This window comes from Haliotis asinina, chromosome 14, assembly GCF_037392515.1.
Source record: "Haliotis asinina isolate JCU_RB_2024 chromosome 14, JCU_Hal_asi_v2, whole genome shotgun sequence".
Lineage (NCBI taxonomy): Eukaryota > Metazoa > Mollusca > Gastropoda > Lepetellida > Haliotidae > Haliotis > Haliotis asinina.
Genome location: NC_090293.1, coordinates 22,025,516 through 22,051,519, shown reverse-complemented (window position 1 = coordinate 22,051,519; position 26,004 = coordinate 22,025,516). Strand labels below are relative to the sequence as shown.

General features: G+C 39.4%; 1 protein-coding gene across 1 annotated transcript; it reads left to right on the top strand.

The window, feature by feature from the left end:
* The first annotated feature begins 749 nt into the window (after positions 1–749).
* Positions 750–24,387, top strand: LOC137260705 (obscurin-like). Its single transcript, XM_067798291.1, has 23 exons — positions 750–834; positions 3,960–4,535; positions 5,013–5,270; positions 6,188–6,451; positions 8,440–8,640; positions 9,336–9,599; positions 10,214–10,414; positions 11,208–11,471; positions 12,076–12,276; positions 12,982–13,245; positions 13,849–14,049; positions 14,754–15,017; positions 15,621–15,821; positions 16,526–16,789; positions 17,393–17,593; positions 18,298–18,561; positions 19,165–19,365; positions 19,885–20,157; positions 21,332–21,907; positions 22,128–22,388; positions 22,742–22,921; positions 23,732–23,911; positions 24,299–24,387. The coding sequence occupies exons 1-23, from the start codon at positions 750–752 to the stop codon at positions 24,385–24,387; spliced, it is 5,733 nt and encodes a 1,910-aa protein (XP_067654392.1).
* Positions 24,388–26,004: the final 1,617 nt, after the last annotated feature.

The window sequence follows — 26,004 nt, the reverse complement described above, 5'->3', positions numbered from 1 at the left end:
AAAAGGAATTGGGTGGTCACATTTGATGTGAAGATGTGATTGGACTGGTTCATTCAAACGGAAGGAATATCTAGAGTTCGCCGTTAAAAGGTATGATATTGATGACAGCGGCGTTAAGCAAGCAACAAACGTCAATACTTGACTGTAAATTTATCTTTTTTATCTAATTTAACACTAACTGACGTCTATTCCTGAGTTCTCGAAAGTTAGCACACTGTCAATTCGAACTTCATTCACTATACCTTTGGGGAGGATGTCTCTTTACAGAGGTGACGTACTACCGGCATTCTTTGTGTCGAGCTACATTTTACTCGATATCATTTCACCTCGGCACGTCAATCCAAAAATGTGATTAACATTGCAAAAAATGTTTTCTCTTGACTGATTGTATATTCAAAAGTGTTGTTCACAATATCAACCACTGGATTGTTTGTTCAGACTCGATCGACAGCATACTTGCAGGTGGAATTTTTCTGAGTGTGGCATTGAACAACTGACAACCACTCCGTGTGCTTTTATTCAGCTATATTTATTTATATACCGGGAGAAACAAATACAGGAGCACAGGAAATATGACGCATTCCTTACATATTTCCAGTCTGTCTTCATCACCGGCTTTGAATAACGCCGTGGTGAGAAATCCGAGAATGGAAATAGGAACACTAAAATGGTGTTGTCTTATTCGTTTCCCTCAGTATCTTGTAATAGTTATAATTCTTATAAACAATTGTTCACAGCGGCCACCTGTCATGATGTGGACCTTCATTCTCTTGGCTCCTGTCATCTTGGTCTCCTGCCAGCTGTCTAACACCGACCTGTCAACCCTGAACAGAGGTATGGTTCTATCTGTAATATTATGAACGTCCAAACATCCTTTTTTCAGACACTAGTGTATATGCAAGAAAAGATAACAATAACAAAGGTGGGCAAACAAAACATCAAAGAAAGTTACATGATGGGCTACAATGACATGATGATGACCCTAAGCCAAAGGTTTTCCATCCTTTGTTATTGTTGTTGCCATCATTGCCATCATTGCCACCTTTGCCATCATTGCCATCATTGCCATCATTGCCATCATTGCCATCCTTGCCATCATTGCCACCATTGCCACAATTGCCACCATTGCCACAATTGCCATCATTGCCACCACTGCCATCATTGCCACCATTGCCATCATTGCCACCACTGCCATCATTGCCACCATTACCATTACTGCCATCTTTGCCACCATTGCCATCATTGCCACCATTGCCATCATTGCACCATTGCCACCATTGCCACCACTGCCATCATTGCCACCATTGCCACCACTGCCATCATTGCCACCATTGCCACCTTTGTCATCATTGCCACCATTGCCACCATTGCCATCATTGCCACCACTGCCATCATTGCCACCATTGCCACCATTGCCATCATTGCCACCACTGCCATCATTGCCACCACTACCATCATTGCCACCACTGCCATCATTGCCACCATTGCCATCATTGCCGTTAACTTGTCAACGGCAGCATTCTTGAAATTCATAGTCATTTCTGACTTTCATAGGCAGTTAGAAGAGATGCCATTCGGTTATGTATGACCTCTATATGTGACACACTTTGGACCACGTGACACAGACTAGGGATATACTGTATTTTCTAACAAAGCTAGCGCTTGCGTAGGCTGTAAGGCAGAAGCCTCCATTTGGGGACACGCGTAAATGCCCTATCACTGTGAATAGCTTAGATCCTTCTTTTGTTGTGACAGTAATTTCAATGGACCCACGTTTAATGTGAAGTTGCATCAATACCGTAACAAAAGCACTATTCAGCTTGAATAGCTATAATCGGAGTTTAAACCCGCAAAATACCATTGCCGTATCAACAGCCATGAGAAGGGCCTTTTGTGAATGCAACGCTTTGGCTCTTAACGGTATCTCAGTTTACTGATATTTAGATTACAGATTTTTTTTCGGTCTCACCCCGTATAAAACATAAAAAAATCAGACACATACATATTTTGCCGAGCCATTCTTTTAATGGTTCGGAGAGACACATAAAGAATTCCAAAACAGTATGTACAATGAAATACATAACATGGTTTACATATCTTTGTATAAAGTATCCATTCTTCTATCTAAAATAATTTGCAGGTTTTGACCGATGAAAACACAATATCTGGGTTAGTAAGAGTTTAGCATGTGCGCTCCACTGATTAAAATTATCACATATATTGCTACATACTGTATACACGTGATAAAGTATTGACGCGTGACATCCTCAACTTCCACACCATTTTCACAGTTAAAATGCGCTCTCTCACCAAGAGGTACAGAACTATATCGCCTAGTCACAACTCGTAGAAAGGCAACTGAAGAGAGCTAACGATGCGTACGGGAGAGGGAGCTCTATATATACGGTTCTACACCATATAAACGTTTAAATCGGTGATACAGTTGAAGGTTTTTGCCGCCTTCGCCGTGCCTACTATCAGGATTCGCAAGTGTCGTTCTCCATTCCTCCATAAAAGTTTCCATTACTGGGCATTTCTGATGTGACATGGTTAGCTTGGAATGAATTGCATGTGGGAATAAAATGTTCTAGGTCCATGGTCCATATTATAAACACTGAGATTCCAGTTACGCTGTTTCTGTTACAACCGGTGATACCCAGCCCATATTTCCAGCTACGCTACTAGTAGGAGTAAATAATTTTCACACCCATAAAGAACCTCATTGCACAGTTGTGTACGGTGTTTACTGCTGGTGTCGTAGAAGTTCCCCATATAGCCGAACCATAGTCAATAGTAGACCACACCATGGAGTCATACAACTTGGTGAAAGTCTCATACTCCATTCCTCTAAGACTGTTCCATTAGGAAATCAATAGACCTAAAGCTCTGCCAGTCGAGCTGACCACAGATTTACCCATACAGTCCAGCGTAGGTATAACATTCAACTCCAGATTCATGTCACCACTTTTGAAACTAACTTCTGCTCTTCCAGCCGTTGGGCGTCTAAATTGCATTATTTTTTTTATTCAGTTTGGTTGACTGCAACACAATGTTGTCGGCATATACTACAATACTAACGCGTGTCGACATTGAGATAAATTAGCAAATTGTTAATATATAGGTTAAATAAAAGTGGAGATAATAAACATCTTTGTCGTAGTCCACCTTCACACTGAAATACACTGTGTTGAGACCATTTATTCTGAAACACGACTGTGCGTTTTTGTATAGAGACACAGTTGAATGGTACATATTCCCAACTGTACCGAAGTAGCTTAACTTTTTCAACAGAACACTTTGGTGCAAACAATCATGAGCTTTCTTGAGGTCGATGAAGGTTGCAAATTTCTGTTTTCACATAAATTTACTTTTCTGACTTTAACGTAGATATATGATCAGTTGTACTTCTTTTCTTCCGGAAGCCGGAAGTAGTACATAGTACAGAAGTTCATTAGTTTCAACACTTTCATTCAGCAAGTTATTAAACACACCACCATACAGATTGTAGGATGAACAAGCTAGAGATATTTCCCTGCACGAAAGTGGATTGCGGGGTCTGTCGATGACTTTTGTATGGGATTGATTATTCCTTTTGTCCGTGCATTTTTACTATCGTTCCTTTAGTAAAACACACATTAAAACGTTTATGTAAAGACACCATACATTGCTTGTTTTTACACTGGGAATATTCTCATTAAGCTGAAGTACTGTCGATGTTGTTAAAATCTCATCTCAATGCACTCCCAGGTTTACAGTAACAAAACAGGCTTGGTTCGTATAGTGTGTACATTTCGTCATATTTAACGAAGTTGATGTTGGATTTTCGAAATATAGTTGGCCCGATGGTCTTAAGATTCCATGCACTTCTCTGCTAACCCGAGTCAGGGAGCTATCTATCCACGACCTGTGCTATCAACATATATGACAAACTACAGGGTACTGCTTATTTGTGTTTGCAGATTGCCATTCCGTGTATGACGCCGTATTAGTCGTGGATGGATCAGAAAGTATTGGCCTCAACAACTTCAATACAATCAAAAGAGCACTTATGGAGTTCGTCAACCAAACTCTACAACCAAACAAGGACGTCCACCTTGGCGTGGTGCTTTATAGCACCGGCGTGGTGGAGACGGTCAACTTGACCTCTGACTGGGCCATGTTAGACAATAACATCAACGCCATGGCCTACCCTGCCAGAGCGACATTCACTGACACTGGTATCGAGGCTGCAACCGCCATGCTGCTTGAACAAGGCAGGAAAGTTGTCCCACGAATCCTCATTGTGGTCACGGATGGTTTGTCCAGTCGACCTGACAGGACGCTGGCTGCTGCAGACGCTGCTAAGAATTCGAGTATCACCATCTATTCGGTCGGGATAGAATTCTATGTGAAACAAAACGCCGATATTCTGGCTCGATATCAGGCGGAGTTGTCTTCCATTGCATCCGATGAAGGCCACGTGATCCACTTGGAGGATTTTAATGAATTTGAGAACAATGCTCCAGAGCTTGCACAGAAGTTTTGTGCAGTGGTTGGTAAGACTGATTACATATACACATACACAGCGTAAGAACAGATGGAGGAATTTGTACCGAATCTTTTATTGAAAGGTTCTCAAAAAACACGTACAATAAGTTCGATTTATAGTGAGTCTTGGGTGTAAAGGGGCATCTGACAGGTGCAAATGACATCATGTCCGTTCAGAAAATGTTTTGAAGTATTCGTTTAATGGTCTTGCGTTTCACTCGCCACACGTGTGACCCGCGTTCGATTCTCATCACGGGTGCTATTTGTAATACCGTAATGTTTCAGAAACATCGCTAAATCGGGCTAAAACCATACATACACACTAAATATTTAAATTCGAAATGAATGTTAATACTTGCCAAGCATAAATTTGGATACTTATTGGATGAACCTATTTCACAGTTATGTGAACCGGGTGAAACTGTGAAAGTAATGTGCGTTCTCATTTCTCACCGCCGTGCAAAACTGCCTGAGTCCTATTTCAGCTGATGTTGTGTCCGGCCTCCAGAACCTGACGGTATATGTTGGAGATACGTTTACCCTGACTGCGGAGATGAGCCACACAGCTGTGGTCGGAGGGAACTGGACGCTCAATGGAGTACTCTTGTCTGACGGTGGAAGGATAAAAATTTCAAATAACGGAATATACCAGAACCTTACTGTGGAAGGAGCAACGCTGTCTGATGCAGGGGATTACGTCTTCACGGTTGGCGGACAATCAGCATACGGATACGTCACTGTTGGTAATTATATATTGTTCTTAATCACCCAGACTGTTGGTAGTTATAAGTCGGTATTAATCACCAAAAATGTTGGTAATTATAAGTTGTTATTAATCACCCAAACCTTTGGTAATTATAAGTTGTAATTAGATCTATAAGTTAGTATTAATCACCAAACATGTTGGTGATTATAAGTTGTTATTATCCACCCAAACTGTTACCCCAGTCATGGTGATGATAAGTTACTCTCATATTGATGGTTTGATAATCTTAATAAACATGTTTGGAAAATAAACAAAGACATTTTATATATTCACGTTAACATATATTCAAATAAGGATGGTTGACCTGTTACGCTAGAGTAATGAGACTATAGTCTTTTTAGTGGATGGAACAAGCAAGCAAACTATTACTGACTAGACGTGTGATATCACTCAAAATGTAATTAATACATGATTAAAGCTGAGGGCAACACGAAATCAATGCTAAGTTAAAAGACAATATTTGGTCTTGGAATATTTTCAACCTGAAAGTGTTATGCAGTTACAGTATGTATTTGAACAACTTTAAAGGACCGACCATTTCAATTATAGTCAGGGGTTTGAATTTTGTATGACTTTACAGATGACGAAACACAGAAAATATGTTGCTGAATAAATGCTCAAAACACACGGCGGAAACAATAACAATGTATATTTCAAATAAATTATCTTCCTATCTTAGGACAATAAAATCTTTCACTCTTGTTTCCGATTTTATATGTGTTCCTAGAAGAGCTGAATCTAACTCCAACCTATCTAGCTAATCATATGTAAGCTACAAATCCTCAGCAATATATATATTTGCGTAACGGTATCACTTAAATGACCAAGGGAGAAAGGAACAGGTAAGTTTCAGGAAGGATCATATTTCTAATGAATGTGCTCTATATTTCACAGACTCAGCCGCCATACTACAAGGACTTGTGGGTCAAACCGTCCTTGAAGGAGCCCAGGTGGTATTTCAAGTCACCTTAAGTCAAGCAGGCATCACCGGGGAATGGTTCAAGGATGGTGTCAGTATAAGTGGAGACTCAAGATACCAGACAGCGCCATCTGGAACTAGTCTGTTCATGTTCTTCGGTGATGCTCAAGTATCCGACTCCGGGACATATACATTCACTGCTAATGGCCAATCTACTTCTGCTCAGCTAACGGTAACAGGTAAATTGTAGGATTCCAGAGGTTTCACGAATGAAAAAGTGTGAAAACATAGATCTGGTTATAGAATAAAGGTGGGTGATCAGTAGCAAAGTAGGATGTCAGCTGCTGTTCCCAGTTTTGACTTGTACCGTACATTCCCGTTGTTTTTCAGGTGAACTGTTACGTTTAACAATTTACCGTGACAACAATGTAAGAAATACCCCGTGAACCAGCAAAACAGAACAAAGACGAGTTTAAAATATTCAGATATTATTATTATGCAACGAGAGCAGGGTATGCAAAGTCACAAGTCAGTTTAACAATGCTGATTACAAATACACTTCGAGAGAGGCAAAATCTAAGTCAATGGGTCACAAAATATATACAGTAGCAAACTCACCAAAGTCTTGGTGAATCAACTATGGCAGAATGTCAACACAGCTATCGGTGCGACAGCAGATAATGTAGATTCAGGAGTTGAAGGGATTCCAAGCGTTGGGGGTAACTCCAGCAAATATGAATGAGTGTGAGTGTGAGTGTGAGTGTGAGTGTGAGTGTGAGTGTGAGTGTGAGTGTGAGTGTGAGTGTGAGTGTGAGTGTGAGTGTGAGTGTCGCCCTTAACACGGCAACCAGCCTTTTCATATATTTACTAAGTCATTTCCCGAAAGTTCGGGCACAGACGAACGTCGTCAACACTGTAGAATGCCCTAGAATAAGTCTCCCGGAAGTAGACACATAGAAAACAAGGAGCAGATACATTCCGGAAAAGCAGAATGCTAAAAGTGTTGACCAGCTATTAAAACGAAATGTCACCTATCATATTTAATATTCAAAACACTAAATGTTGTGACCCAATAATAATTATTAGTTAATTAATAACAAAAATATACAGAAAATACTAATAGTAACAGAACTATTGACTAAGCTACAGTAAAAAAATTATGCTTTCACATTTTTGTAGCTACAGTTTATGTAATTAGTATATGTAAGTGTGAAACATGTTAGGGAGAGAGGAAACGTAACATAAGGACTTTACTTAGGAAAGATTTGTGCACACACGAACAATGTGGTATTTTTCAAAGTCCAAAGCGACTTACTTGGAACAGACCATGGCTTTATGCAAATTAGTGTGTGATGGTTTTTAAATGAGCCTATTTAATTGGCCATTTTGAAGTTAAATTTAGTATTATGAATGATAACTGACGTAAAGTAATGACTTTAGTACTCAAACTGTTAAGGATGAAGCTGCGTGGACTTTCACTGTCACTGTAGTAACAGCATGTCATAACAATTTACAAATAACATCCAGCACTGTAAATTTTCTGGTGGTCATGCCATCTATATATTTTTAGGAGTTTGATAAGATGACTGAATTAAGCTCTTCTATGGATATCATACTCTTCTCCATCTACCATATAACATTTATGAATGAAACACACGTAAGATGTTAATCTAGCATGACGTGAAATAGCATGACGTGTCTTTGAGATTACTTCTTGTGTCTGTAAGTAGCACGTGCATTTCATGTCATCATACCCGAGCGACCTAATTGCCATCGATATTACGATTAAACATGCGATTATGTATATCTTCTCATGCGTTCTACTGAACTTTCAGTAAGGCTGATGTGGGTTCTTTCGACACATGCTGACATCGTTGCTATTTCACACTAATAACAATTAATAAACACTCGCACTGCTACCTCATTTCATGATATGACTAGAGTTTCAAGAAATCACCATCATACAACTAGAACATTGTTCAATGTTGCGTTAATGAAAACAATAAACAATCGAATAAACATTTATGCGTGATATACCTTGGATTGTACAGTATTGAGATTATTCAAAACGCAATGCATGTTTATGAACTTTGGGGGTGCTATATCAAAATATAAATCAAAATTATTCTCGTACAGTCCGAGCGTCTCTTCAGTACATTGTGAGACCAGCTTGCCTTGCAATGCCCATCTGATTACATTGTGAGAACGTGATATCTTAATTTTGCAGGTTCAAATTCCATAAACGGAAACTGGGGCGAGTGGTCACAGTGGAGTACACCTGGCTGCCCTGCATCCTGTGGTTCTGAAGCCAGACACACTATCACCAGAAGCAGATCCTGTGATAGCCCACCTCCAAGTAACGGTGGTTCTTCTTGTTCCGGAGAAGCAAGTCAGAGCGAAAGCCGAACGTGCGGACCATCTACTTGTGGTACGTGTACTGGTAAATCCAAAATCATGTCTGAGTTTCATATCTAAGGGATATTTCTGAACTGCACTTGCAAAATGCTACAAAGAGTTTTTCCTTCAAGGCCTTTAGTTGTAATAGATCAAATATTCAGTTGAATTCAACTGTGGTTAGAATTCATGATGATTTGAAACCGAAGAAGTTTGGCTTAGTACTATTGATTGATATGTTGAAGCATAAAGACGAACGAATAGAGCCCAAATGTAGTTTGTTTACAATGTCTGTTGATGTTTTCAGAACGCTAAAAGGAGATCGTTTTATATGAATACCAATACTATCAATGAATATTACGTTCTATGTCATTGAGGTGAAAGTATATATATATAGAACGGGTTGTTCGTACAGACATGAATATGAATAGCCCCACACTAGATCACGAATGCATCTTCTGCCCATTTCACACTTATTTCAGTATTCATTAATGCAAAGGGTTCATTTAGACGATTAGTTTTTGGAGAAACATCAACATGGAAACATACATCAGCGAAAGGTGGATTAAATTTTTAGTGCAAATAAGTAAATAAATTAATGACATAGATTATGATCTTCATGATGTGGACTCTTTTAATACCATTACAATTAGCAAATTAGGGATACTCGCTTCACTTTGATTGTCATGAGAGATAACAGGTTAGTGAAAAGGGTTTTGTACTTTACAGATACAGTCACCATCACACAAGGACTTGTGGATCAATCGAGCATAGCAGGAGAACAGGTGGTATTTCAAGTCACCTTAAGTGAGGCAGGCATTACCGGGGAATGGTTCAAGGATGGTGTCAGTTTAAATGGAAACTCAAGATATCAAACTCAATCATCTGGAACTAGTCTGTTCATGTTCTTCGGTGATGCTCAAGTATCCGACTCTGGAACATATACATTCACTGCTAATGGCCAATCTACTTCTGCCCAGCTGACGATAACAGGTAATGTGCAGGATTCTAGAGATTTCACGAAACATAGATCAGGGGATAATGTTGACTGCATCAGTGGCAAAGTAGGATGTCAGATGCAGTTCCCAATTTTGACTTGTACCATATATTTCCAGATTTTCTTTCAAGTGAACTATTGACTAACCTTTGCACATGATTATAACGACTGTCTCTGATCGAGCAAAATAAGATCTTCCTTACTCTTCCTTACACTTGGAATCATCACTATTTCATGCAATAAATAATTGATAAAACACTTGCTCTGTAGTCACATTTCATGATGTAAATCACTGGGTCATCTGTTCCAGATTGGAGTTTCAAGAATTTACCATCATAAAGCTGTAACATTGCTGGATGTTGCGTTACAGAAAGAAATGAACAATGAACAAAACACTTATGTATGATATACCTGGGATTGTACAGTATTCTAGGAATGATTTAAAATCTAATACATGTTTATGAACTATAGAAGTGATTCTTATTTACAAATATATTGATATGATTCTATCACAGACCATGTGTATTTTCAGTAATTGTGAGAGCAGCTTGCCTTGCAATGTCCGTCTGGACACATTATGTTGTGAGAATGGGATGTGTTAATTTTGCAGGTTCAAATCCCATAAACGGAAACTGGGGCGAGTGGTCACAATGGAGTACACCTGGCTGCCCTGCATCCTGTGGTTCTGCAGCCAGACACACTGTCACCAGAAGCAGATCCTGTGATAGCCCACCTCCAAGTAACGGTGGTTCTTCTTGTTCCGGAGAAGCAAGTCAGAGCGAAAGCCGAACGTGCGGACCATCTACTTGTGGTACGTGTACTGGTAAATCCAAAATTATGTCTGAGTTTCATATCTAAGGGATATTTCTGAACTGCACTTGCAAAATGCTACAAATAGTTTTTCCTTCAAGGCCTTTAGTTTTCAGTTGTAATTCATATCTAAGGGATATTAATTTTCTGAACTGCACTTGCAAAATGCTACAAATAGTTTTTCCTTCAAGGCCTTTAGTTTTCAGTTGTAATTGATCAAACATTCAGTTGAACTCAACTGTGGTTAGAATTATGATGATTTGAAATCGAAGAAGTTTGGCGTAGAACTATTGATTGACATGTTGAAGCATAAAGACGAACGAATAGAGCCCAGCTGTAGTTTGAATACAATGTCTGTTGTTCGGTTGAAAACACTAAAAGGAGTTCGTTTTATGTGAATACGAATACTGTTAATGAACATCACGTTGTATTTCATTGAGATGAAAATATAGTTTTAGAACGGGTTGCTCGTACAGACATGAATATGAATGGCCTCGGAATAGATCACGAATGCATCTTCCGTCCAGTTTACACTTCTTTCTCCATTTGTTAACATACAGAATTCATTGGGAAAAGTACTTTTACATAAACATTAACATGGAAACATACAACATACAAAAGAGGATTGAATCCACTTTTTAGCATAAAAACGTCATTACTTTAATGCTATAGATTATGATCTTCATGATTTAGACGTTTTAAGCACCATGATAATGACCAAATCCGAAACACCTTCTTTATTTGGTTTGTCATGAGAGATAACAGTTTAGTGAAAAGGGTTTTGTACTTTATAGATACAGTCACCATCACACAAGGACTTGTGGATCAATCGAGCATAGCAGGAGAACAGGTGGTATTTCAAGTCACCTTAAGTGAGGCAGGCATTACCGGGGAATGGTTCAAGAATGGTGTCAGTTTAAATGGAAACTCAAGATATCAAACTCAATCATCTGGAACTAGTCTGTTCATGTTCTTCGGTGATGCTCAAGTATCCGACTCTGGAACATATACATTCACTGCTAATGGCCAATCTACTTCTGCCCAGCTGACGATAACAGGTAATGTGCAGGATTCTAGAGATTTCACGAAACATAGATCAGGGGATAATGTTGACTGCATCAGTGGCAAAGTAGGATGTCAGATGCAGTTCCCAATTTTGACTTGTACCATATATTTCCAGATTTTCTTTCAAGTGACCTATTGACTAATCTTTGTATATAATTATTAACGGCTGTCGTCTGTGGGGTGAAATAAGATCTTCTTTATGTCAACACCTGACATCATCACTATTTGATGGAGATTCCTAAACACTTGCTCTGTAGTCACATTTCATGATGTAAATCACTGAGTCATCTGTTCCAGATTGGAGTTTCAAGAATTTACCATCATAAAACTGTAACATTGCTGGATGTTGCATTACAGAAACAAATGAACAATGAACAAAACACTTATGTATGATATACATGGGATTGTACAGTGTTCTAGGAATGATTTAAAATCTAATACATGTTTATGAACTATAGAAGTGATTCTTATTTACAAATATATTGATATGATTCTATCACAGACCATGTGTATTTTCAGTAATTGTGAGAGCAGCTTGCCTTGCAATGTCCGTCTGGACACATTTTGTTGTGAGAATGGGATGTGTTAATTTTGCAGGTTCAAATCCCATAAACGGAAACTGGGGCGAGTGGTCACAATGGAGTACACCTGGCTGCCCTGCATCCTGTGGTTCTGCAGCCAGACACACTGTCACCAGAAGCAGATCCTGTGATAGCCCACCTCCAAGTAACGGTGGTTCTTCTTGTTCCGGAGAAGCAAGTCAGAGCGAAAGCCGAACGTGCGGACCATCTACTTGTGGTAAGTGTACTGGTAAATCCAAAATTATGTCTGAGTTTCATATCTAAGAGATATTTCTGAACTGCACTTGCAAAATGCTACAAAGGGTTTTTCCTTCAAGGCCTTTAGTTTTCAGTTGTAATTGATCAAAACATTCAGTTGAACACAACTGTGGTTAGAATTCATGATGATCTGAAACCGAAGAAGTTTGGCGTAGAACTATTGATTGACATGTTGAAGCATAAAGACGAACGAATAGAGCCCAAATGTAGTTTGTTTACAATGTCTGTTGATGTTTTCAGAACGCTAAAAGGAGATCGTTTTATATGAATACCAATACTATCAGTGAATATTACGTTCCATGTCATTGAGGTGAAAGTATATATTTAGAACGGGTTCTTCGTACAAACATGAATATGAATAGCCTCACACTAGATCACGAATGCATCTTCTGTCCAGTTTACACTTCCTTCAGTATTTGTTAATATACAGAATTCATTGGGAAAAGTACTTTTACATAAACATCAACATGGAAACATACAACATACAAAAGAGGATTGAATCCACTTTTTAGCATAAATACGTCATTAATTCAATGGTATACATTGTGATCTTCATGATTTGGACTTTTTAAGCACCATAATAATGACGAAATCCGAAATACTTTCTTAATTTGGTTTGTCATGAGAGATAACAGTTTAGTGAAAAGGGTTTTGTACTTTATAGATACAGTCACCATCACACAAGGACTTGTGGATCAATCGAGCATAGCAGGAGAACAGGTGGTATTTCAAGTCACCTTAAGTGAAGCAGGCATTACCGGGGAATGGTTCAAGGATGGTGTCAGTTTAAATGGAAACTCAAGATATCAAACTCAATCATCTGGAACTAGTCTGTTCATGTTCTTCGGTGATGCTCAAGTATCCGACTCTGGAACATATACATTCACTGCTAATGGCCAATCTACTTCTGCCCAGCTGACGATAACAGGTAATGTGCAGGATTCTAGAGATTTCACGAAACATAGATCAGGGGATAATGTTGACTGCATCAGTGGCAAAGTAGGATGTCAGATGCAGTTCCCAATTTTGACTTGTACCATATATTTCCAGATTTTCTTTCAAGTGAACTATTGACTAATCTTTGTATATAATTATAACGGCTGTCGTCTGTGTGGTGAAATAAGATCTTCTTTATGTCAACACCTGACATCATCACTGTTTGATGGAGATTCCTAAACACTTGCTCTGTAGTCACATTTCATGATGTAAATCACTGGATCATCTGTTCCAGATTGGAGTTTCAAGAATTTACCATCATAAAACTGTAACATTGCTGGATGTTGCATTACAGAAACAAATGAACAATGAACAAAACACTTATGTATGATATACCTGGGATTGTACAGTATTCTAGGAATGATTTAAAATCTAATACATGTTTATGAACTATAGAAGTGATTCTTATTTACAAATATATTGATATGATTCTATCACAGACCATGTGTATTTTCAGTAATTGTGAGAGCAGCTTGCCTTGCAATGTCCGTCTGGACACATTTTGTTGTGAGAATGGGATGTGTTAATTTTGCAGGTTCAAATCCCATAAACGGAAACTGGGGCGAGTGGTCACAATGGAGTACACCTGGCTGCCCTGCATCCTGTGGTTCTGCAGCCAGACACACTGTCACCAGAAGCAGATCCTGTGATAGCCCACCTCCAAGTAACGGTGGTTCTTCTTGTTCCGGAGAAGCAAGTCAGAGCGAAAGCCGAACGTGCGGACCATCTACTTGTGGTAAGTGTACTGGTAAATCCAAAATTATGTCTGAGTTTCATATCTAAGAGATATTTCTGAACTGCACTTGCAAAATGCTACAAAGGGTTTTTCCTTCAAGGCCTTTAGTTTTCAGTTGTAATTGATCAAACATTCAGTTGAACACAACTGTGGTTAGAATTCATGATGATCTGAAACCGAAGAAGTTTGGCGTAGAACTATTGATTGACATGTTGAAGCATAAAGACGAACGAATAGAGCCCAAATGTAGTTTGTTTACAATGTCTGTTGATGTTTTCAGAACGCTAAAAGGAGATCGTTTTATATGAATACCAATACTATCAGTGAATATTACGTTCCATGTCATTGAGGTGAAAGTATATATTTAGAACGGGTTCTTCGTACAAACATGAATATGAATAGCCTCACACTAGATCACGAATGCATCTTCTGTCCAGTTTACACTTCCTTCAGTATTTGTTAATATACAGAATTCATTGGGAAAAGTACTTTTACATAAACATCAACATGGAAACATACAACATACAAAAGAGGATTGAATCCACTTTTTAGCATAAATACGTCATTAATTCAATGGTATACATTGTGATCTTCATGATTTGGACTTTTTAAGCACCATAATAATGACGAAATCCGAAATACTTTCTTAATTTGGTTTGTCATGAGAGATAACAGTTTAGTGAAAAGGGTTTTGTACTTTATAGATACAGTCACCATCACACAAGGACTTGTGGATCAATCGAGCATAGCAGGAGAACAGGTGGTATTTCAAGTCACCTTAAGTGAAGCAGGCATTACCGGGGAATGGTTCAAGGATGGTGTCAGTTTAAATGGAAACTCAAGATATCAAACTCAATCATCTGGAACTAGTCTGTTCATGTTCTTCGGTGATGCTCAAGTATCCGACTCTGGAACATATACATTCACTGCTAATGGCCAATCTACTTCTGCCCAGCTGACGATAACAGGTAATGTGCAGGATTCTAGAGATTTCACGAAACATAGATCAGGGGATAATGTTGACTGCATCAGTGGCAAAGTAGGATGTCAGATGCAGTTCCCAATTTTGACTTGTACCATATATTTCCAGATTTTCTTTCAAGTGAACTATTGACTAATATTTGTATATAATTATAACGGCTGTCGTCTGTGTGGTGAAATAAGATCTTCTTTATGTCAACACCTGACATCATCACTATTTGATGGAGATTCCTAAACACTTGCTCTGTAGTCACATTTCATGATGTAAATCACTGAGTCATCTGTTCCAGATTGGAGTTTCAAGAATTTACCATCATAAAACTGTAACATTGCTGGATGTTGCATTACAGAAACAAATGAACAATGAACAAAACACTTATGTATGATATACCTGGGATTGTACAGTATTCTAGGAATGATTTAAAATCTAATACATGTTTATGAACTATAGAAGTGATTCTTATTTACAAATATATTGATATGATTCTATCACAGACCATGTGTATTTTCAGTAATTGTGAGAGCAGCTTGCCTTGCAATGTCCGTCTGGACACATTTTGTTGTGAGAATGGGATGTGTTAATTTTGCAGGTTCAAATCCCACAAACGGAAACTGGGGCGAGTGGTCACAATGGAGTACACCTGGCTGCCCTGCATCCTGTGGTTCTGCAGCCAGACACACTGTCACCAGAAGCAGATCTTGTGATAGCCCACCTCCAAGTAACGGTGGTTCTTCCTGTTCTGGAGAAGCAAGTCAGAGCGAAGGCCGAACGTGCGGACCATCTACTTGTGGTAAGTGTACTGGTAAATCCAAAATTATGTCTGAGTTTCATATCTAAGGGATATTTCTGAACTGCACTTGCAAAATGCTACAAAGAGTTTTTCCTTTAAGGGTTTTAGTTTTCAGTTGTAATTGATCAAACATTCAGTTGAATTCAACTGTGGTTAGAATTCATGATGATCTGAAACCGAAGAAGTTTGGCGTAGAACTATTGATTGACATGTTGAAGCATAAAGCCGAACGAATAGAGCCCAAATGTAGTTTGTTTACAATGTCTGTTGATGTTTTCAGAACGCTAAAAGGAGATCGTTTTATATGAATACCAATACTATCAATGAATATTACGTTCCATGTCATTGAGGTGAAAGTATATATTTAGAACGGGTTCTTCGTACAAACATGAATATGAATAGCCTCACACTAGGTCACGAATGCATCTTCTGTCCAGTTTACACTTCCTTCAGTATTTGTTAATATACAGAATTCATTGGGAAAAGTACTTTTACATAAACATCAACATGGAAACATACAACATACAAAAGAGGATTGAATCCACTTTTTAGCATAAATACGTCATTAATTCAATGGTATACATTGTGATCTTCATGATTTGGACGTTTTAAGCACCATAATAATGACGAAATCCGAAATACCTTCTTAATTTGGTTTGTCATGAGAGATAACAGTTTAGTGAAAAGGGTTTTGTACTTTATAGATACAGTCACCATCACACAAGGACTTGTGGATCAATCGAGCATAGCAGGAGAACAGGTGGTATTTCAAGTCACCTTAAGTGAAGCAGGCATTACCGGGGAATGGTTCAAGGATGGTGTCAGTTTAAATGGAAACTCAAGATATCAAACTCAGTCATCTGGAACTAGTCTGTTCATGTTCTTCGGTGATGCTCAAGTATCCGACTCTGGAACATATACATTCACTGCTAATGGCCAATCTACTTCTGCCCAGCTGACGATAACAGGTAATGTGCAGGATTCTAGAGATTTCACGAAACATAGATCAGGGGATAATGTTGACTGCATCAGTGGCAAAGTAGGATGTCAGATGCAGTTCCCAATTTTGACTTGTACCATATATTTCCAGATTTTCTTTCAAGTGAACTATTGACTAATATTTGTATATAATTATAACGGCTGTCGTCTGTGTGGTGAAATAAGATCTTCTTTATGTCAACACCTGACATCATCACTATTTGATGGAGATTCCTAAACACTTGCTCTGTAGTCACATTTCATGATGTAAATCACTGAGTCATCTGTTCCAGATTGGAGTTTCAAGAATTTACCATCATAAAGCTGTAACATTGCTGGATGTTGCATTACAGAAACAAATGAACAATGAACAAAACACTTATGTATGATATACCTGGGATTGTACAGTATTCTAGGAATGATTTAAAATCTAATACATGTTTATGAACTATAGAAGTGATTCTTATTTACAAATATATTGATATGATTCTATCACAGACCATGTGTATTTTCAGTAATTGTGAGAGCAGCTTGCCTTGCAATGTCCGTCTGGACACATTTTGTTGTGAGAATGGGATGTGTTAATTTTGCAGGTTCAAATCCCACAAACGGAAACTGGGGCGAGTGGTCACAATGGAGTACACCTGGCTGCCCTGCATCCTGTGGTTCTGCAGCCAGACACACTGTCACCAGAAGCAGATCTTGTGATAGCCCACCTCCAAGTAACGGTGGTTCTTCCTGTTCTGGAGAAGCAAGTCAGAGCGAAAGCCGAACGTGCGGACCATCTACTTGTGGTAAGTGTACTGGTAAATCCAAAATTATGTCTGAGTTTCATATCTAAGGGATATTTCTGAACTGCACTTGCAAAATGCTACAAAGAGTTTTTCCTTTAAGGGTTTTAGTTTTCAGTTGTAATTGATCAAACATTCAGTTGAATTCAACTGTGGTTAGAATTCATGATGATCTGAAACCGAAGAAGTTTGGCGTAGAACTATTGATTGACATGTTGAAGCATAAAGCCGAACGAATAGAGCCCAAATGTAGTTTGTTTACAATGTCTGTTGATGTTTTCAGAACGCTAAAAGGAGATCGTTTTATATGAATACCAATACTATCAATGAATATTACGTTCCATGTCATTGAGGTGAAAGTATATATTTAGAACGGGTTCTTCGTACAAACATGAATATGAATAGCCTCACACTAGGTCACGAATGCATCTTCTGTCCAGTTTACACTTCCTTCAGTATTTGTTAATATACAGAATTCATTGGGAAAAGTACTTTTACATAAACATCAACATGGAAACATACAACATACAAAAGAGGATTGAATCCACTTTTTAGCATAAATACGTCATTAATTCAATGGTATACATTGTGATCTTCATGATTTGGACTTTTTAAGCACCATAATAATGACGAAATCCGAAATACCTTCTTAATTTGGTTTGTCATGAGAGATAACAGTTTAGTGAAAAGGGTTTTGTACTTTATAGATACAGTCACCATCACACAAGGACTTGTGGATCAATCGAGCATAGCAGGAGAACAGGTGGTATTTCAAGTCACCTTAAGTGAAGCAGGCATTACCGGGGAATGGTTCAAGGATGGTGTCAGTTTAAATGGAAACTCAAGATATCAAACTCAGTCATCTGGAACTAGTCTGTTCATGTTCTTCGGTGATGCTCAAGTATCCGACTCTGGAACATATACATTCACTGCTAATGGCCAATCTACTTCTGCCCAGCTGACGATAACAGGTAATGTGCAGGATTCTAGAGATTTCACGAAACATAGATCAGGGGATAATGTTGACTGCATCAGTGGCAAAGTAGGATGTCAGATGCAGTTCCCAATTTTGACTTGTACCATATATTTCCAGATTTTCTTTCAAGTGAACTATTGACTAATATTTGTATATAATTATAACGGCTGTCGTCTGTGTGGTGAAATAAGATCTTCTTTATGTCAACACCTGACATCATCACTATTTGATGGAGATTCCTAAACACTTGCTCTGTAGTCACATTTCATGATGTAAATCACTGGATCATCTGTTCCAGAATGGAGTTTCAAGAATTTACCATCATAAAGCTGTAACATTGCTGGATGTTGCATTACAGAAACAAATGAACAATGAACAAAACACTTATGTATGATATACCTGGGATTGTACAGTATTCTAGGAATGATTTAAAATCTAATACATGTTTATGAACTATAGAAGTGATTCTTATTTACAAATATATTGATATGATTCTATCACAGACCATGTGTATTTTCAGTAATTGTGAGAGCAGCTTGCCTTGCAATGTCCGTCTGGACACATTATGTTGTGAGAATGGGATGTGTTAATTTTGCAGGTTCAAATCCCACAAACGGAAACTGGGGCGAGTGGTCACAATGGAGTACACCTGGCTGCCCTGCATCCTGTGGTTCTGCAGCCAGACACACTGTCACCAGAAGTAGATCCTGTGATAGCCCACCTCCAAGTAACGGTGGTTCTTCCTGTTCCGGAGAAGCAAGTCAGAGCGAAAGCAGAATGTGTGGATCACTTTCGTGTGGTAAGTGTAGAATTTGTTATGGAAATCTTTGTTACTTCTGCAATAATTGCACATGTTCTGGGCACAGACATCCACTACATTTGACACCACCATCCTTTATATGTTATAGTAGCCCTGTTTCTAGAACTATTATCGCCATGCCCAACAAGCAACCGTCGACAGGGTTGCGTAAACATTCACTTACGTCATAAATATTTTCTTGCATATTTTGCGACAACACCCCAACCTTGATCACAACAAAAGTAGAGATTGATTGTCTTATTGAAATTAGCCCTTCCTTTGCGTAGAAAACAGTATTTCTGACCGTTAATAGTTTCAACACTCACTTGAGATAGATATAGATATGAGGCAATACGAATGTGTTTGGTGTGTTCATGAAGTGTCCTATTTGTAGTTTTATACGAAGGGCTAGACTACAAGATTTCTTGTGCATTTATGCAAAACTCGTTTGTCCGGCATGTCAATAGAACCATTTCAACTTATAGAAACTCGTATTTAATACTGTATTTTATCTTCAAGCGTTTTCGATCGGTTTTACCACTGAACTCCGTGACACAAGAACTCGACTCGGCGGTGACTTTATCCTGACTGCCGTTGTCAACACAACGGATGTGGGTAGTGGACAGTGGATTAAGGGAGGGCAGGTGCTCACCATGAACAACAGGTTCACATTCGGTTCAGATGGAACAGGGAGATACACACTGAGAGTCACAGGAACTGAGTATGGTGATCAAGGACAGTATTTGTTCTACATAGGTGGTATATCATCTGAATGCCGAGTTACCGTAGTAGGTAAGTAAGCCATTGTCAGCTATCTCGGGATTGCAATTGTTTGTCTGCTTTAATTCTATATTGTCAAAGCACAGTACCACGACATTCGTCTCCACTCCCCCTTTTCCGTAACAAACCAATCAAAACGCGCGTAGGAATTGCGGTGCTTTGATAAAAAGAATCCACAGTACTTAAATCTCTTGTGCTATTATGTTTGTTTGAAACTCACGAAAACTATGCACATGCATTGTTACGAGTGAAAGTACAAAGACCGAGCTAACAGAACTGCGTTGTCTAACGTAGTTTTGAGACAGGATAATGCTATGGGCGGTGAGAGATTCAAATACACGAACGTGGGTTTATTGACATAACGGCTCTAATGGTCCAAATGAGTGCAATTCTGACGATCTTGCGCGTTTGTTTTAGAGATTGGACGTTTGCTTCCAACATATTTACGACATGTAGTTATGAATCACTCCGAGTTTCAAAACTATTTTTTCTTACTTTTTGGGGGCCATTCATATATTTTTCAGCGAATCCATTTACAATTCCACACGGGATATGACAGCAAGGTAACACGAATGCTCATTTTGAGAAATGTTTCAAAGTCTGTGTTGAGTATCTGCTTGTGGATTTAATGTTTTTCGTCTTTGGATTTCATGCTTTTCCTCTTCTTTTATTTGTATCAAAAAGGTTTAATTCTTGAAAATAAGCAAAAAACAACAACATCAGTACAATGTATGAGTGCTTCGGTGATGTCTCATGGGAATCAAATAGGGACAGAGTGCTCGTTCTTGTCATTCCAGGGGGGTACAAGTCGCTGTTGCACGAATGGGTACTACTGGTAAATGTGAACTGGGTGATGAACACTTAACATTTCAGCGCATACTCTTAGTTTAAGGCGAGCCTATTTGGGGATTAAAACCTACACATATCACTTGTGCCCCCCCACCCCGCGTTCATTAATACAGTTCAGCAAGACATTGATTCTGTTTAAAACAAATACGCTCAGTCTATTTCTCCCGATACATTAGACTTCAACCGTGTGCTTATTATGCCCACCCACATTCACTCACTATTTTGTTTGTCCATTACCAGATTGCCACACAAGCAACACTCACTCACTCACTTACTCACTCACTCAGCCTCTGCGTCATTCGGTCCCTGCCTCACTCACTCATGTTCATTATTGCAGACTGCCATTCCGTCTATGACGCCGTATTAGTCGTGGATGGATCAGAAAGTATTGGCCTCAACAACTTCAATACAATCAAAAGAGCACTTATGGAGTTCGTCAACCAAACTCTACAACCAAACAAGGACGTCCACCTTGGCGTGGTGCTTTATAGCACCGGCGTGGTGGAGACGGTCAACTTGACCTCCGACTGGGCCATGTTAGACAATAAAATCAACGCCATGGCCTACCCTGCCAGATCAACATTCACTGACACTGGTATCGAGGCTGCAACCGCCATGCTGCTTGAACAAGGCAGGAAAGTTGTCTCACGAATCCTCATTGTGGTCACGGATGGTTTGTCCAGCCGACCTGACAGGACGCTGGCTGCTGCAGATGCTGCTAAGAATTCGAGTATCACCATCTATTCGGTCGGGATAGAATTCTATGTGAACCGAAACGCCGATATTCTGGCTCGATATCAGGCAGAGTTGTCTTCCATTGCATCCGATGAAGGCCACGTGATCCACTTGGAGGATTTTAACGAATTTGAGACCATTGCCCCAGAGCTTGCAATGACGTTCTGTGCAGTGGTTGGTAAGTATGAATCTCTGTGTGTTTTAGGGCGGTGAGGTAGCTTAGTGGTTTAAACGTCCACTTAGAAGATCCGAGTTCGATTCCCAATATCGGTGCGATGTGTGAATGTCAGTTCTGCTGTCCGCCATTGAGATATTTCTGGAATATCGCTTTGTAGCGGTGTAAAACTAAACGTACACAGTTGTGCTGAATCTGACATCATGCGTCTCTGAACTTTCAGCTGACGTTGTGTCCGGCCTCCAGAACCTGACGGTGTACATTGGAGATACGTTCACTCTGACAGCGGAGATGAGCCACACAGCCGTGGTCGGAGGAACATGGGCTCTCAATGGCGTAGCCTTGTCTGAAGGTGGAAGGGTCAGTTTTGTCCAGAATGGCTCCTTGCTTCACCTTACAATCCAAGGTGTCACTGCAGCCGATTCTGGTCGATACAGCTACAGCGTTGGCGAGAAATCTGCAGTTGGCTATGTTCTTGTCCGAGGTAGGAACGTTTCATGAAATATTGTATTTTCGTCCGACCAAAACGCTGAAGTCCGATTCAACTGAACATTTTTGTTTTTGAGGCTATAAATACATGAAAACATTACATTAAGAACAACGTATGGTATAAACTGACAAAACAAAGGTTTAATTAAATACTCGAGGTGAATGAATCATGGGCATGAGATGATGTCCCTTTTATTCGAAGACGACGAGCGGTGGAGTACCTCGTCACAATGTATGAAGCCCACTTTTATCTAAGTCGTGATATTGCTGGAATATTGCCAAAAGCGGCGTAAAATCCAACTCACTCACTCCTCACCAACTTATATCTCTGCTTTTTTTTAAAATCAGCTTCCTGGGCTACCTGGAGTGACTGGGTGTCCTCACCCTGTGCGGCTACGTGTGGAGTAGGAGTCACAGAGGTCTGGAGGCGAACACGAACGTGTCGCGAGTCAAACGGATTGACCTGTTTTGGCCATATGACAGAAACCAGTATCCGTGCTTGCAGTGATGATATCCCCAACTGCTATGGTAACTAACTAATGAACCACAGTATCCTTTATCCTACCACTATGCATTCAGGTAGGAACAATGGGGTAGCCTAGTGGTTAAAGCGCTCGCTCATCACGCCGAAGACTCGGGTTCGATTACCGGATGGGCATAATGCATGAAGCCCATTTCTGGATCCCTCGTTGTGATGTTGCAAGAATGCTGCCAAAAGCAGCATAAAATTGACATATTCAGGGTGACGTACTTCTTAGATAGAGCCATGAGCATATGTTTCAACTCATCTGTCCATTCAACTCTTTAACATTTGTATACATGCGCCTTTAACAATAGAGTGTAGCGTCTTGCTTCGAACGAATGGGTATGTTATAATTTGGTTGCCAAATACGATAAATTCGAAAATCGATTCGCAGCCCCCACCCCCTGCACTGTATGTTGTCCAATGAGGAATTTCCAACGGCAGATGATGAAGAATGTTTAATTCTGCGGCTGTGGCGTTTTTAAAAACTTCTTGAGTATATTTATTATAATTCCCAATACATATGCAAGGCGCGTAACACATAGTTTGTTTACTTGATATCGTACCACGATACCAAATAATGAACCGCCAAATGGAAATAATATTTACGATTTCAATCTTACATTCCCTAAACACCCTGAGGTCCATAGCTTTAAGAAGCCATGATTGGTGCTCTGCATCGTCGTATGGGCGCTATAATTGTAAAATCGCCATATCAACTCTCTGGAATGATATCTAAGGTCCACTGTAGCCGGGAAATGCAGCATTTTCACTAATATTTGATGCAACTGGAATGTCTTTTTCTTTTGCGCTAGGCACCTGGTCCGACTGGAGCAGGTGGAGCTCGCCATCGTGTCCTGTCTGTGGTCAGCCGGATACCAGGGTACAGATATACAGAGGCCGCGTATGTAACAAAGAACGGCAAAGTGATGAAGACTGCCCCGGTTCAACAACTGATTCAAGCCTGTATGGTTGTACCCTGAATCATTGCACAAGTACGACCTACACTTCTGTACTGCCTACATCACTGTCTTCTCTACAATACTATCAGCATTCCACTGCTGCCTACCCTTCATCGCTGTCTATACTACACAACTGTCTACACAATAGTTACTGTCTACACCATTGTCACTGTCTACGCTCACCCACACCGCCCACCTTTCGTCACTGTCTACTGTATACTACTCCCTACAATCCCCTGCCTACAATTCGTCACTATCAACAGTACGCTGATGTCTAGTCTACACTGTCTTTACTTCATCTTTGTCTACTTTAAACTACTGCCTTTACTTTATAACTGGCTACGCTGCACTACTGTCTTCACTTCATCATTGTCTACTCGCTGTTGTTTCACTGACAATACAACGTTCTTTCTTCCTCAGACAACCGAGAGCCATCACCTTCCAATCGAGTCACTGGAGCAGTGCTGCTTGTTGTTGCGGGAGTAGTTGCTGGGCTAATGTTGGTGTAGGTGCACAAGAAGGACACCGACCTCTATGTAACTGCCTCTACCGAACACAAGAAGACAGCGCGAAAAGAATAATTTGCATGTGTGTATGTACAGTGTGCGTGCGTGCGTGCGCGTATGTGTGTGTGCATACGTGCGTGCCTGCGTGGACGAGTGAGTGTATGATTGATTGAGTGAGTCAATGACATATTTTCATTTTTCGGGTGTGTATTTTCTTTTTTGTGCTACTTCAAAATCAGGATTTACAGCTTAGTTGTAAGCTAAATGACAGCTCATGTGATGATGAACGAGCACGATTATATTTGAATTCATGTATTCTGCAATGCAGCAACATGCCCAATACCCAAAGAGATAGTTACGTTATGAAATATAGCCTCATTGTCCATAAACTTCCTATGGCTACATACTAAACGACGACACTAATCATTTCCCTTTCAAACTGCGTCGTTTTTTGTAGCGCGCTATTATTATTAATCTAGATATTTTGCATTAAAAATCTATAATGTATATCAGTATATGTTTCAAGTATCAGTGTATATTTCATATATAAGTATGTTTTACATACCAGTATATGTTTCACATACCAGTATATGTTTCACATGTAATAGATATATAGATATATTTTCAAGATATAAATCTATACCACAGCGCTACCTTTACCTATCATTTATAATTTCATTAATAAACAAACCTTATAATGATATCGCTAGTCGATCGTTCATCTGAAAATGAATAGAGGAAGTGTGTTTGATTTTACGCCGCTTTTAGCAATATTCCAGCAATATCACGCCGGGGGATACCACATATGAACTTCACACATTGTACCCATGTGGCGAATCGAACCATGGTCGACGGCGTGACGGCCGAAGGCTTTAACCACGAGGCTGCCCAACCGCCTCTGATATAGGGAATTGAATCCGACAACATTTTCGTCACTGAATTGGAACGTTACTCCACATCTACTATAAATCTATTTAAAGCTTCACCGATGCCTTGAATGTAGTAACAACTTCAAACAACTTCAGTCCTCAAACGTCTTCAATACTCAAACAGCTTCAATACTCAAACATCTCCAATTGTAACATGTTTTTTGAAACAATGATAAAAGTACTAGGTACTAGTATTATTTTTCCTTCAATGTTGTGACATGTAAACACGTAACACTGGAACACAAAACTGCTGAATAAAGGTAAGGTGGCTTTTGGAAACATTCATACCTGTTATAAAACAGTTTTGCGATTTCCGTAACTCCGAATCTTTATCTATGTGAAACATATGATGCGCACTCATTGGTCACCTTTATTTTAAGTTCATGGGATTTATATATGTTGTCTATTTGCCCATTTCCATTTGATAATTTTCCAACTGATCTCAGTTCGATGAGGGAGCGTCAGAATGAAAAAAGAAAGCAATGAAGTTTAGCAAAACTCAAAACATTCAGACGTTTAAATGAATTGTGACTGTAGATTTAATGAATATTCTGATATTGCTCTAATAAGGACACAAGAACTCTGGGAAGCAAACAAATCATAATTATTGTTCAAGGCAGAGAAAGCATAAAACAGACTGCTTCCGAGAAAAACTGGCCAAAAGGCATTGGACACCAGATGATACCATTTC

Coding starts and splice junctions, on each gene's coding strand:
- LOC137260705 (XM_067798291.1), top strand. CDS start 750: ATGATGTGGACCTTCATTCTCTTGGCTCCTGTCATCTTGGTCTCCTGC. Junction 10,415..11,207: donor GTGCGGACCATCTACTTGTG/GTACGTGTACTG, acceptor TGTACTTTATAG/ATACAGTCACCATCACACAA. Junction 23,912..24,298: donor TACCCTGAATCATTGCACAA/GTACGACCTACA, acceptor TTTCTTCCTCAG/ACAACCGAGAGCCATCACCT.